Source organism: Poecilia formosa, unplaced genomic scaffold, assembly GCF_000485575.1.
Source record: "Poecilia formosa unplaced genomic scaffold, Poecilia_formosa-5.1.2 Scaffold175, whole genome shotgun sequence".
NCBI classification, from domain to species: Eukaryota; Metazoa; Chordata; class Actinopteri; order Cyprinodontiformes; family Poeciliidae; genus Poecilia; species Poecilia formosa.
In genome coordinates, this window is record NW_006800114.1 from 105,336 (window position 1) to 120,723 (window position 15,388).

Sequence of the window (15,388 nt, forward strand, 5' to 3'; positions counted from 1 at the left end):
TCAAGCATACATCAAGCATAAGGAGCAAGGCAAAGAATTCATGAGCATCAGATCCATTATCCATGATGAGACAGGAAAGATCCAAGACGATGTCCCCTGGCGATCAACCGCCAAGTCAATGCTTCAGGCAATGGAACAGTAGAGAAAAAGAACCCAAATTACAAGAAATTGCATATGTATAAAAAAGTAAGTGCACAGCAACAAAATGTCTACAGCAGAGAGTGACAAATGGATGAGGTCTCAAGAGAATAGAAGACCGACTTCGCTGGGAACCCCTCCATCAAAATGCTCCAAATCTGACAATTTCTGTCAGTTATCTGACATGAGATCATGTTAAAGGAATACTAAAGGGAGAAATTCTTAAAATAACACTACAAAACCACCTAAGTTCTAACACTTTATGCTTCTTATCAGACGCATCTAAGTCGCTTTATGGTTCACAGACATCTCAAGTCAACAGAGAGAAGTATTTAAATGGCAGACAGCTGTATTTTACAGATGTGTCTATTTATGGAAAATTTAGGAAAAAGATGCAAACAGTCTCGCTTCGCTGTTCAAAAGAATTCACAGTATTGTACTGTTCAACAAGACAGAGATCAATGTTTGAACAGATTCAAGGGATTTATGATTTGGAAAAGTTTTCAACCATCAAGATGGCAAGAATTTCTAATTCTGAAACTTTCTCGACCTTAATGGAAACCAGTTTGATTTTATCTTCCTCCACATTCATAAACATGACAGGTTCAAACTTTATGTTTTGTTTTTTCTTGTGGCACAAACAATAGTTCTGCGACAGACTGGCGACCTGTCCAGGGTGTACCCCGCCTCTCGCCCGGAACGTGAGCTGGAGATAGGCACCAGCACCCCTGGTGTTGTGAACATCAATTACAATTAATGCAAAAATAGATTATTTGCAATATCATTCAAGCTTAGATTCCAGTTTTGCCAAACATTCCTAATTGGTTTTAGGTTTAGATTTGACTGGGCCATTCTAACACGACAATATACTTTGGTCCTCCATGTTTTACGTACTGAAGGACTCAAAAGGAGGAATAATTAACAAAAACTTAAAACTGGACTCCCTAAAACTGTCTTTCCAAAATAAATAAATAAAACTAAATTTTACAAATATTTGATACCATTTTTTTTGGTCTGGCTCTTAAAATCCATTCAGGTCTGTAGTCACAACTTGACATAATCTGAAAAACTTCATCAAGACTATAAATATTATGAAAGGCATTGTACTGCACTAAAAACAAACAAAGAAGACAAAAAAAACAAAACAATGGTGAAGATGAATTTAAAATCTCTACTCCAGCTATAGTTCACCCAGCCATGTAAGGTGACGACTTGCACACTTAGAAAGGATGTAGTGAGAAACCATATGGTGAAGTTTGCCTTATGGAATCAGTATGCATTTGCTGTCACTAAGAAAAAAATGTTTCATATTTAACTTTTTCTCCTTGCAGCGCTCTGACGTCTTTGCGTTTCTTGCAGCATGACTACCAACTGACAGGTACGACATCTAACGCACTCGGTTCAAATATGAAAGACAAAGTGATCCTAACATGCTCCAAAAAGGGACGTGTAGCATTTGCTTAGCATAATGTGAAACAAATGTGAGCAATTCAAGGGAGTGAGTTTATGTTTCATACACGAAAACTGCCTGTTTGGGTGAAAATTGGAAAGTTCTTTGTATTCTTCTTTATAACCGCCTTTGAAACGTGGCACGCTGAAACAAATGTTCACTGTAACTTACACACGCACACACCCACACACACGGAAACACACCTGCCAGTGGAGAATAATGCTCCAGATGAGCCCGAGAATCAGTTTGTGATTCCCATCAACGATGTCTGCCGCTCCAATATTCACCAAATCAACCTGTAGAGAGGCAGCAGACACAAAAATCTCGTGATTGCTTTGTTTTCCCAACAGCCAAACTGCTTTCCTTACCTTCTCTCCTTCTTGTTTTTCTCTGACTCTGTTTAGAAGGGGTTGGTGGAGTCAAGTTATATCAAAAACACTTAAAAGTTATCATCAAGAGTGGAGAACATAAGCATTAAAGGGGCAGTATTATGTGTTTCCAGCCACATAGTATCATTTTATAGCACAATCAAACGACTGTTAGCTTCAGTTGTAATAAAAATGCTCCATAAAGATAATTTATGACTTAAAAGAAATCTGACTTTGAAGTTTAGCATGTTAAAATTGGGTCTCTGTCTCTTTAAGAAGCTCCTTTTCTTTCTGAAACTCCATCTCCAGGAAGTCATCACAACATGTCTCCTCTATTAACCCTTAAACAACATTTTTGCCCACGTTTCTTTGAGAAGTTGATGAATGGTTGCCACGGGAATTTAAAGGATTTCTCAAACATGCATGGATCATTTAACATGATGTAAAGTTCAAAAAAGTCAATTTCACATATTACTGCCCCTTTAAAACACTTTCATTACTATTTTGGCCCCAAATGTTTCAGTTACTCTTTCGATATCTTTGGAAAATTCAAACAACCAATAAGAAACATCGAAACGTGTTGCTCAATGAGGAAAAGCTAGGACTTTTGCTAACATATGGTAGGAAGTTTGTAATTCAGGATGTGACATTTGAACTTTTAAGTTTCTCTTCAGTGTTTAAAGTGTTGTTTTGATGGTTTAAAGACCTACACATCATTTTTTTTAAAAAGTTTCTTTAAAAAAAATAAAAAATAAAAGAACCTACATTTTGTCTTTGTCAATATTGCCTTTTCCTCGGGACTTTTCTGAGAAACGCCTGAGGAACTGTATGTTCTTATCATCGAATAGGGACTTATAGGGAAACATCCAATGTTCAAACCACACAGAAACCTCAGAAGAAGACAAAAGTGCGACTTCCTTCTTTATGAAATGTAAACAAAAATGGAATGGTGTCAGACATTAACGATTGTAGGATTTCTCTTTTTGTCTTTGGTAAAAGACCGAGAGCCATTTCTCTTGCGTTTGTTTTGGTTGCATTTACCCAGAATGCCCTGCTCTATAGTTTGCTTCCTGCTTTTGGTAAAACACCACACACTATAAATTTTAGAACCTCCACAAATATTACATTAAAACAAGATATGTACACAACATTTTTTGGCTGTACGCTCAGTGTGTCTTCTGTTGTCGGGTTTATGGGTTTTTTATGGTTTTCTGTCAAATTACTTTAGTGTCTGTACACACCCAAACTGTGATTCAGTGTGTTGTAGTGTGTGTGTGTGTGTGTGTGTGTGTATATACTCACATTGTTCTTCTGCAGGATCTGCAGAGCACGGTTGACATTGTTAAGTGAGTGAACACGGCTAGTCCCTTTCTCCAGTCTCACCTACACACACACACACACAAATACGCACACACACAGGAAGCAGGCAGAGGATATTAATGACCTTGCTCAGAGCATTTATAAGCAGTACAAAAAGCCAAATTATAATAAATGAGTGGCATGTTTGCGTGTGTGTGTGGATACCGAAACAAAATCGGATCAATTGTAAATCAATCTGCATTTTTTTACAGAAGTTAAAGTACAGGAAGTGGTGCTGGACCACTTGAGTGCTTACCTTAATGTCATTCTTTCCAACTCTGACCACAAACCACTAATATTTTATCTTTTCACGGTAAAAGAACCATCCAAACCAACCTGGCTCCACGTGAAAAAAGTACGGCAAACGCAACCCAAAACCAATTTTTTATGGCAGTCTAAATTCCAATCTGTTCATTCCACAAAAATCCAATTTGAACCACTTCATATGTGTGGGACTAAGTTTGAGTTTTCAATAGTTTTCAAAGTATGCCACTGCCATGTGTGGGAGTTTGTATGATGGTATATTTACTTGCTGTATCAGTTTCAGGCCAGACGAAACACGGCGAACAAGTTCCAAAAACAAGCTCCAGATTTCTTCCGTCAGAACATGGAATTTCCACAACAGTCTTGGGGATCATCGTGGAATTTTTTGAGAAACCTGAAAAGAGCTTTTATGTTGTTTTTGGTCAGCAGCTGTTTTGGCTGTTGGACTCTCATGAAAACCATTTTTGCCCCTTCTTGTTGAATCATGAACACTCAATTTATCTAGGGGAAGTGAAACTTGAAGAGGTTTTGATGATCTGGGTTCTTTACTGAAATGTCTGGATGAGTGATCGATGTATTCATGGAGTCATTTTGGTAGACCTGTCACTCCTTTCACCAATGTTTATGGGTTTTTTTCCCCTACATTTCTAGAATTTCAAATCAGTGATGTTGCTTTTTTAAAACTCGTCAGATCGGGGAATGATGTGTTGCTTTTACAGATCTTGTCTACTTCACGCAGTCACACAGGTTATGTTTTGGAAATTTCTTGTGTCTACAAATTTGGAAGTGGTTAGGCATTAATATAGAGAATGAGACTAAACTTTCCAAAAGATGTAGATAATTACAGTTCATACAGGATTTGCCCTTTTCCTCACAGAGTCAGAAGTTTGGATAACTTTTTCTCCTGAATAAAGGAAACCCATATTTGAGGATCTAAAGCATTTAAACGCGACAAAAAAGAAAAACAGAAAGAACTCCAACTAAATAAAACAAAGTTTTAAGATACAATACAGTAGAGTTTTGCGTTCTCTATAACTAACAACCTTCGTTTCGACAGACAGCATGCAGTGGAAACCACCTAACATAACAGTACTTGCAGATGGAAAATAATACATTTTTTAGCTTTTTTTTTTTTTTAATTAGAAAATGTCTCAAAATTTGGCCTTTAGCAAAAGTCTGCTTTTAGCCTAAGAGCTATGTGAGTGCTGAGGGTAGACAGGGCGCCCGGATTTGCTGCTCTATTCCATTTGTTGTGGTAAAAGAAAGTGTGTGTGTGTGTGTGTGTGTGTGTGTGTGTGTGTGCGTGTGTGTGTGTGTCCTTACTAGCTCGTGTCCTAGAAGGCCCTCCAGCAGCTCCAGCAGGCGTCGTCCATCACACAGATCTGAGAACAGATCCTCCACAGGCGGCTTTCCTGTCTGAAACACAGAGACAGAGCTAACCTTTAACAGAATGCACTAAAACTCAACAAGAACAGCAAAACATGAGCACCATTCTTTAACATTCACATGTTCCCAGCCGGAAACAAGTCATTTCTTTCGTAGTGGTAAATCAGAACCAGAACTATTGGCTGACAAATGAGGAAAAACAAAGGCTGGAATGACTCCTGTAGAGATGCTGTGGGGAATTTGCTAGTTTCACAGAAAAGGCCAGAGGTTCAGCCTCCAAAGTGGCAGAAAACAACACGCTGGTCTGAACAGGGACACATTTCTCGAGTAATAACAACACAGCCTGGTGTTAAATGTGAAGATAACAATTTTATACCCGGGGGGTTGTTCTTTATCTGCGCTGACAAGTCTGGCCTTACAAACTAGGAGTTGATTCACACCAGAACACGCTGCAGGCTGAATACACTCTGAGTTCCCCTCTTAGAACGAAATCAGAGGACCTGAACAACTGATTCGGTAGATAAAATGTGGATGTTTTAAAATATTTAATATGTTTGCTAAATGTATTGCAAGTAATATTGTAACTACGTTGAAAAGCAGCAAATAATAAATGTTCAGAACCTAAAGCAACGAAGCCCCAAGAGATCGGAAAGATCTGGACCCGTTTTTTTTTGTGTGTGTGCAACTTTAACTTAAATTATTAGATGAAAACCTCAGTGTGATTCATATTCTTTTCATTATTTTTTTGATTGATCTTGTTTTTTCTAAGATGTGACAAGGCAACAGTTAACATTACTTATAAACCACTTTAACATTTTAACTGAGGCTGAACAAAGTGCTGAAGAGCAACAACAACAAAAAAACAAAAAAACAGATCAATACACAAAGAAAGCATATTACATTTAAAGTATAGAAATAAAAGTTAATGTCTCACATCGTGTTGAAGGCCAAGGCGTAAAAGTAGATTTTCAAACAAGGCTTAATCTGGAGTGAAAAGGTATTGTTCACTGTAGTATGTAACTTTCATAATTTTTATTTTTTTTTTACATATTTGTTGAAACCTTCACTTAGCCCTGATAGCATGAGACAGATAATTGTGAAAATTATTCACAATTGTACCGTCATCTGCAGAAATACACAGCGGACAGAAACAACCAATAAGAACCAGGAGGAGGGTCTTAGTGCTGCCAATCACCAAAAAAAAAAAAAATTATAAAGAACACAGTAAAACAGAGCTCTCTCTCTCTCTAGGTGTTACTTATAAAACAGATCTATTAGATTTTTTTGGTGATGACATCACACCAGCCTACCACCTGTTGACCTCTGTAGATGGATACCAGCCGCCCTCCACCATTTCTTCTGGGTGATTAATATTCTGTCGGTGAGTGACTAAAAATCCATTCCCCATTCTGCACATGGAGAATTATAAAGAATGTCTTTTGTCCTTTAAGTGACAGCCTCCCTGTAATTTTGCTCCCTGAGGATGAAAACAGATTATCAAGTGTCCCAAGTGCAAAATGAAAGCTCCTCTAACTACAAGTCCTGGGGGATCTAACAGTTTCGAAACCTGAGAGCACTTATAACTCAAGCATCAATAAAACTGTACAATGGTGAAGCAGGGGGAGAATGAAACAATCCTCGACTTAACTCTATCCCCAGCAGAATGTGTTTTCGTTTGGATTTTACCTGAAATATAAACTCGTATTTGCTGTTGAATTATGTAAACTTTATGGCACTCTTCAAACGTTATGATACAGCCGTTTTCAGCATATGAATATGAATTTTACGTTTCACCCATTAAAGTACAATAGACCCCCATCCCCACAATACTGAGAGGGACACAGCTCCCGTCTGTGAAAAGCTACAACCTGCAAATACCTTAGATTCTCTATAAAACTGCTTATTTTAATAGTTAAAGCTCCATATAACCCGCAATACACGTAGTGCAAACTAATTTGGCTGCAAAAGCGAGCGCCCATGGTCTTCCATATCTGGGGTGAAACCAATCAGCGGCAAGAAAAAAAGAATGGCGCTCCTGGGTTGGCTGCTTTGCAAACCCAGGACGTGCTAAGTAGCATTGCAACTAGGAAGCTTCCAAGCTCTTAGAAACACTCAGAAACAGGTGAAAGTTTTGGAGGTGCAATCCGAAGAAAAATCAGCAAAAAGATGAATCTGAGCAGGTATTACGTATTTTGAATTTTAACTGGCGGCTACCAGCTTCAGTATCAATACTGGCTAACCGCTACCAGCCGTTAGCCATCTGCATTCCCAGCATGTTTACATTTTTGTTTCTTGGTTGATTTGTTCAGGGGCATTCATAGCCCAAATTAAACTGCAGTGTTGGTCACATACAAATGTGAGAGTTGGTTCATATCTCATCTTTCCCTCTGAAACAGTTAACTTTTTTTTTTCTTGCCACAGCCAATATATTGCAAAATACAAAAGTTTAGATTTATTTCTTTTTGGCATATCCTTCAATTGCTTTGCAACAGAGGGTTTTTGACCAACCTGACTGTCGACAGAACAGGAAGATATAAAACTTATGATTCCCAAAGCAATGGAGGTTATTGTATACCATCCAATGCCTATTTTGTTGTTTTCATGAGTATAATAAAAGGTTTAAAATCGAAAAATCTTTGATTGCTGTAGAACAACTAAATCCAGGTTTGACTCGTCTGTTGCAGTTTTCATGAACGTCTCAATCTGAAACTCAAAGCTAATTACACATGAGGTTTCCATCGATAAACGAAGGTTTTATGACTCTCAAGTTGAATGACTAGTCAAGGTATTTCACGTTTTGAACTGGAAATGCAATAGGAAACTTTTTTCTTTATTTCTGAGCGCGCGTACCGCCCCCCCTGATTGTCATCACCCACCGCAGTGAGCCCTTTCATCCGTATCAAAAACTGCTTTGAATGGTAATTCAATCTCTATCCTAACTGGAGATCCTCTGATCTCGACATCCGTCACGTTTTTCATTGTCATAATGACAGAAAACAGACAAGCATGCACATATATTCAACCCACATCTTCAATGTCAGAAAAATCCTTAGCAAGAAATCTCAAGTGTTTTATTTTGGGGGGACTTAACTTGTAAAGCATATCTGCCATTAAACAGGGAACAGACGGATTACAGAGTGAAAAAGGTTAAGGTGTACTTGGAATAAATACTTTGTTTTTATTTCTACTGCACGTTCGGCCGCTCCCGCAGGCTCAGACACCCTACATCTGATTACCGCCGCTACTGTATATAACCTCTTAAGTATAGCTGCTGTGTGTGGTTTTCTGACAATCATCACCCACACTCAGCAGCAGCCTGAGTTCAGCTGCCAGCCACAAAGTTTCCAGAGCAAGTCCAAACCTCATGTGACACCTTTTCTGTTTTTATTTTTTTACTATGCTGTTAGAAATGTCAAAATCTTATGTCTGGAGGTACTCAGGCACCACAGGAGATTTACTGGCTGTTTGAGCACCAGAGGAGTAATTAAGAACAGTATCTAATTGGTCAATTTGCGCCATCCTGAGTATATTCATTAAAAAGCCCCCGTCCTTCCTGTTTTGTAGTGGTTCATTCCAGTCACAATGGGGCTGGTTATTAACTTTTATTATTTATTTCACATTATATTTAGAATTCCTAATTGCACTTTGAGAAATGGTTGGAAAGAAATGGTTTATTTTTTACCTGTTTGACCAAAGTAGTCAATCTGTCTTCATCAATTTGAGGTTTTTCATCCTTTATTTTACATTGGTTGTTGCACTGACTGAGCAAATTAAACTTGTTCAGTCAGTGCAATTCAGTGCATTTATGTCTGCATTTAAGAAAAATATGGCACTAAGTCAATTCGGCTTCTCATTTTTTCTGTGCTGAACGACAAAATTTGTGGGTTTTTAAACTTTCTGCAACTGAAGATCTGAATAGTGTGGAGTGCATTTATATCCAGTGTAAATCTGGCTGTGTGTGACATGTAGCCTCCAACATGTTTTTTTTCTTCCCTTTTTTCATGCTTCTTCAGGACACTTCATGACACACACGATGCCGCCACTAGAGGTCGATGTACACCCCAGGCAGCCAATGTTTTGGCCCATTTAATTTTGCATAGGAAAAAAAAATTAACTGTTTAATATACAAATCAAACAAAAGAGGCAGAACTACATCAAAATATGCTAATTATTTTTGGCTAAATTGAGACTTGTGTAATCTGTCATTTTTATCATTTAAATGTAATGTAAATGTAATGTTGACTAAAAATTGGCAGTACATATCGACTGATGTCAAAATAATTGGTATCAAACTTAAAAAACTTAAATCTTGTTGCCACCATCATATTTCACCATGACGATCTCGTTGCCATGGTGACATTAAGGTCACTATTGTCTCATCCGACCACAACACTTTCATCTGACTTTGAAGAATGCCTGAGTAATAAGATATCAGCATTTAAATGAATGTTGAACATATCAAATTCAATATAACATTGAGAAAACACTGACAAATCTTTATGGGCTTTTCGCTCTTTTATTTGTGAATCTGCATATTCAGCTGTTCATTAAGTTGGAGACACATTTTCATCAGATGTCTGAGTAAATATTAGCTAAAACAAAAAAAGTACTTGAGAAAATATGAAAACTGTAAATCTAAAAAAAAAAAGTAAATAATAACCAGCATTTTTACAAAACACGAACTGTGCATCACTTCAACCGAAAGGTCGGTATCGTTAGTATGCCGTCCGTCCTCCACGTCAGATAAAACCTTGTGGCAAGCAAAAGAAAAAAATAAATGGAAAGCAGTGATATAAAGAAGGGGGGAAAAAAACAAAAAACCTGCTTCTGTAATTGAATTTTCCAGCAGAACATCATGGATAACCGAACTCTAAATTACAAAGAGAAAAACAAATGAGATGCTACATGTGCAATGTCATCAGAGGACAAATAAAGAATGAACAACACCCTCCCTCCCACAAGTCAGTGGGTTTCACTGTGATGGCAGCAAACAGAGGATGGAGGTTTGTAACAGACGCAGATAATGGAGCCTTTCTGTTGGTCACAGGGGGACAGTCGTTGTTTGTCTAAACTATTGACCGACTCCTGGAAGACTGGCATTTTAGAGACTGAATTCCGATGACTCGCGAGCGATAAAAATCTATTTAGTACAAGAGCAAACGCAATTCATACTTGAATTATTTAACGCAAGCAAGAGAGAGAAACTTTGAAAACTTTGCCGTTCTCGTCTTTTTACTGAATATGAATAAAAACAATGGAAAAATGAGAATACAGTGATCGCTGAGCTACTTATGTCCAACATTTTTCTAAATTATGTATTGCTTTTTCTCCATTTTATATGAAGTAAACTGCAACAAAATTTTATTGATATATGTAGCAAATGTTCCTGATATTAGCGTTCGTATTTCAGCCAGTTTTACAGATTAACATGAATCTAATCCGTATCACAACTTCCACTCCATTCATCATCTGAATCAATTTAATATAAAGGAATAAATTAAGCGTTTCCACAAGGTTAAGAGCTGAATTAATAATCAGGAAAAGATTTCAGTGTATTTCTTACAACATGGAAAAACGTCGATGGGACTGTCTGCTCACTGTTTACTGGGAACGGATTCATCAAAACATTAACACTCCTTTGCTGTGAGGAACTAAAAATGTTACCAAAAATCTGACTTAAACGTCAGAAGGAAATGTATGTTTTGGTCCAATTTAGACTTTTATGACACATTAATTTATTAGATTAAAGGGGGATAGTGGAGAAAAAAGAACATGAAGTTTCATTGTAACGAAGCATCAGGAAATTTGATGAAGGGTTAATCATGATGAATTGATCATTGAAAGAATAGTCAACTAATTTCACAATCGATTAATCATTAAAATTATTGCCACGCAAATGCATTGACAAATTTTCACTTCCTACTTTGTTGCCAGTCATTTGTGTTGAGTAACAACTTTACAAGATGTACCCTGACTACTTTGCATGTTTGTAAATATATTAAATCAAATTTTTTTCATGGGACAATGATAATATGATGAGTGCACTGAGTTTTTTTTACTCTGTACATATATATGTACACTAGTCAGAAGCTTCACTTCCAGAATACTGTTTATTCATAAGGATTCCTCTGTAGTTTTCAAAATGAGTTCAACTTACTCAACCCTTGTGTAAAACAGACATGATGGATGAGAAACGCATCTTAATAATCCAGCAATATTCCAAACAGCTCCAATAAAAACACACCCAGCTGCTTCTGATTTATTCATTTCTCTATGTCCTTTGAAAGATTTCTGATGACAGCTCTTGTCCCTTAAATGACTTTGCTTTCCAGTCTACATTGTTTTTCTCGAGATTTTTTATTTTAATTTTTTTGATTTATAGCCAGATTACTCGAAAGGCTTCAAGAAAAAGAGCGATGCTTCTAAAGCTTAGGGTGGAGTCTTTTGTTTTTGACCTTAGTGCAGAAATGGGAAAAAATCTTTCTAGATTCCCTTATAAGGCAAGTTTACACTATGATAAATACTCAGAGAAAGACTTTTATTTTTAAATGGCTAGATACTTGTTAAACGTAAAGGAAATAGAAAATGACAGAAGTTTCTTGACAATCCGAGTAGCACAGTCGAAAATCTGATAAAACGTGAACTAAGAGGCTGCTGTTACCTCTAGCATTGCTAGCTGTGCTAACTGCTAACAAAACATATGAAAACATTAAATATGCCCATCATAAGCTGTTAGCGACATTTGAATCAAATAGGAAACTACAGTTTTAATGAGCCGTAAGATACGACCTCACAGTCTCTCAAGTAAAAAAACAGCTAAGCTAAAGGTAGCAGAAAGCTAGTTCTGGTGCTATCTTTTGGTGTGACATTGTAAACTCCAAACAGACAAGTTTGACTGTGAAGGAAATAGAAAACTCCAGCTGTGATCGTAAAGTCAAACATAAGAAGTGAACATTAGCAAAGCTAACTGTGCGAACTGCTAACAAAAGCTGTGAAAGAATAATCCCATCATTAATTCTTGGCTTTATTTTAAATACATAATACTGGGTTTAATTAGTTGTATGGTGCGACTTCTCTATAAACAAACAGCTAAGCTAAAGACAGCAGAAAGCTAACTCTAGAAGGCGTAAAAGCTACAGCGTTTCAAACCAAAAAAATATGCTTTTAAGTCTTTGAAACTTAAAAGGAAGTTGATGAAACATTCATTTGTAAAAATATTTTCAGTGCTGCCTTGTAAATTCTAATCAGGCAGGTTTGTGGAGTGACTGGAAACGTTTCTTTATTCCTTTCTTCCTCATGCCGTATTGTTCATTAGGCTGCAGTTGGCATCAAGGCCATGAACATGGCTTGAGGATCGATCTGTGTGTTTACATAAAGCCTGCTGGATCCTCCAGCTCCATGCTGAAAAATGTTATAGCACCCAATCTGTCTGGTTAACCATAAAGCCTGTGACATCAATTCTATCCTCTTTACTTCTGCTGCCAGGGGGATTGTCAGGTCTAGACCACACAGATGGTTGCCTAAGGTTTCTGCTGCTGTAAACTGAATAATTAAAAACAAAAAACAGATCCTAAATATCTTTATGCTACACGTCAGACCCATTATTATTCGTCTGCATCCTGTTCCTGTCATAAAATCCAAAAATGTTTTATTATTTCAAGCTTGAACAGAATATGCGCCTCTGCTTATTCTTTCTGCCAAATTATTTCCACAATTTTCACCTTTTACAAGGAAACATCTGACAGTGGGGGGAGAATAATGGGAACACTGTATCCCTGCTTGAAATGACTGGAAAGGACAAAATACTCAAGATGAAGCTTTTTTACCTTCTCTCTTATCTTCAGCATATTTCACGAAATAGTGACCGTTGTGTGCTTAGCTTTAACAGAATACAATTTTTTTTTGTTGTCCCTATTAAATTATAGGACCTCGTCTCTATTGCTGGCTCTAAATGTTTCAAAGGAATAACTCAGTTATTTCTACTTATTGGGTATAGAATATGTTGTAGCTCTGCTTTTGTTTAACACAGTTAAAGCCTTAGCATGACACGTTTGATTTTAAAGCTGAACCTTCCATGCGTATTTCTCTCCTGCTTATATAATTTCAATCAGAATTGCATTGTAATTATTTCCTTTCTCATTGGTCGGCTGTTCCAAACAAGACATATTTCACACTGATGAAGTAAAACGCATAGGTAATGAGGCAAGCTATCAGAAATGAGACGAGGGGAACTGATGTGCAATGAATGTCAACAACGGCAACTGTTCAATAAAACAAGATGCGACCTCAGATAATCACCGGGGTGAGCGGCGCTGCAGGTTGAGATCAGCAATCAGCATCAGGAAGCAGGAACCAATGAGATTCATCAGCGTCGTTCGTCTCACGGCTGCAGCAGTAAACTTTAACGAGCACGAGGGCCAATCATTCACTTTCCCCAGTCTGAAATTATGCTAACTGTTCACTTCAGATAGATTTCCCGTCCGTCGACGGAGCGACACGTCCTCCGCCATCGCTGATGGCACGAGTCAAAGGTCGGACCGTTGCTTCCTGAACTCAGGTATTTGCAGATTGAATGACTTTGGAGATTAATCACAAGTTTCAGCGTTGATTTTACAGCTTGGCCGAACAGCTAAGCTACATATTCACAGCATGCAAAACTGAGGGTGAAAAAAAAAAAGAGAAAAGAAAATGAATGCAGGATTCAGAGTCTGATTTGGTAAATTACCACCAGAAAGTATTGCTGCAGGGCACGTTATGATTACACAGCTTATTTACAAAAGCAAGCAGAGAAAAGAGACACAGGGAGGGGGGAGAGGAAAAAAAATCTGTTCCAGCTGATTTGTTCTTCACAATACATAGCAGAACCGCAGCAGGGCAGCCAGGAGAATCCTGAAAGGTAGCAAAGTGAACGTTGTATGCTCCTGTGAGACGGGATTTAATGACAAAAAAAAAAACTAAAGGAAGTTCTGGTTTTTTGACAAGAGGTTCTGCTACTGAGTTGTAGCAAACATTTATTTACAATCCTACAGCTATAAAATCTCTTCCTAGCTGTAATGTTTTTGTTAGATTGTTTTTTATTTTTATTTTACACTTTTATATTAATTTCCTGGAGTTCACTTTAGGTAGCTGGACAAACAAAATTTCAATGAAGTGAGGGGAACAAGAAAATGAGGAGGGAAATCATAAGATAAGGAATAAATAAATCCTAATTCACTACATTCTTCTTGCACAGACTGACTTACTGTAGTTCTGTTCATTACATAAATGAAAAGAGGCTGATGCTGCAAGAGTCGACGGGATTTAGTTCAAAGGAAATGTATGCTAATATTTCAACATTTTACAAAAACAAACCTGAAAAGTGTGGCATATGTTGTGTGAACCCCACTAAGAAAATCCTAGACTAGTAAAATTAATTTTTTTTTTAGATGTAAATCATGTATCTGGAGTGTTTTGATTCTATCATGCATGTTTGAGAAATCCTTTCATTTCCCTTGGCAACCAATCAGCTGTCCAAAACACCCGGGTGGACCTAGCTCCGCCTTCGAGGGACGACTCCTCCTCCTTTATGTCAAATTACACTGAAACAAAAGAGAACTGAGCTCCAACTTGAAATAAAATGTGTTAGTTGGTCCAAGTCCTTGACTGAAGTTTGTCAAATTTACTACATGTTTAACTTGACAACTTGATAAGTTAAATTGCATAAACTTAATTTGGTTCCTTGTTACCTATCCACACAACATATTTAAGTTGGATCACCTGTTTTCTTTTTCAGTGTAGTAAATCCAGCTGATCTCAGTATAAATCCAGCTGTTCTGTTGTGGCCTCAGAGCTTTGTTAGAGCATGAATAAGAATCATCCAAGAGGCCAACAACCCGTGTTCATCCAATATTACGGAGTTTAAGCTGTTTTGCAAAGAAAAGGGAGGTAAAAATGTGAGTTTCAGGAAGTGCAAATTACGAAAACCGTGTATCCTTTACCTTCCACCTAATAGTTCTGTATATTTTCTGTTACTAAAATGTACACAAAAAAGAAAACAGATTAAAGTTTGTGCCTGACAATAAAAGAAAAAACAAAACAAAACAAAATAAACACACAGTACAAGAACCTGCACTAAAACAGAGACATGCTCTGCTGAAAGAAACACAGCGTCAAATGTAATTTAGCTGTGTGAGGCAGCCATTCTTTGAGACATCTAACATGTCCACTGAAATGGAAGACAGGAAAAGGCACAAAGTCAATGGAACCAAGACAGGAATACACAAGCTGGGAAGAAAGAAAGAAAAAAAGCCCAACAGAGGGCGCTCACTGAGGGTCCAGAATCTAGAGGGAATCTTTGTTTCAGCTTATCCCACCAGTTCAATGCAAGGTCTAATTCTTCACAGTATTTCTGAGGTTAATGTATATATATATATATATATATATA

At 37.4% G+C, this 15,388-nt stretch overlaps 1 protein-coding gene across 2 annotated transcripts in view; it reads right to left on the reverse strand.

Annotated features, from left to right (window-relative positions):
- LOC103147219 (dystrophin) overlaps positions 1 to 15,388 on the reverse strand; it is a 183,035-nt gene that overhangs the window by 91,735 nt on the left and 75,912 nt on the right. For both annotated transcript variants that reach the window (XM_016678201.1, XM_016678200.1), the window contains exons 3-5: positions 4,903 to 4,995; positions 3,259 to 3,339; positions 1,792 to 1,884 (exon numbers count right to left, since the gene is read on the reverse strand). In XM_016678201.1, the coding sequence (XP_016533687.1) occupies positions 1,792 to 1,884; positions 3,259 to 3,339; positions 4,903 to 4,995 (267 nt within the window). The remainder of the gene's footprint in view (positions 1 to 1,791; positions 1,885 to 3,258; positions 3,340 to 4,902; positions 4,996 to 15,388) is intronic.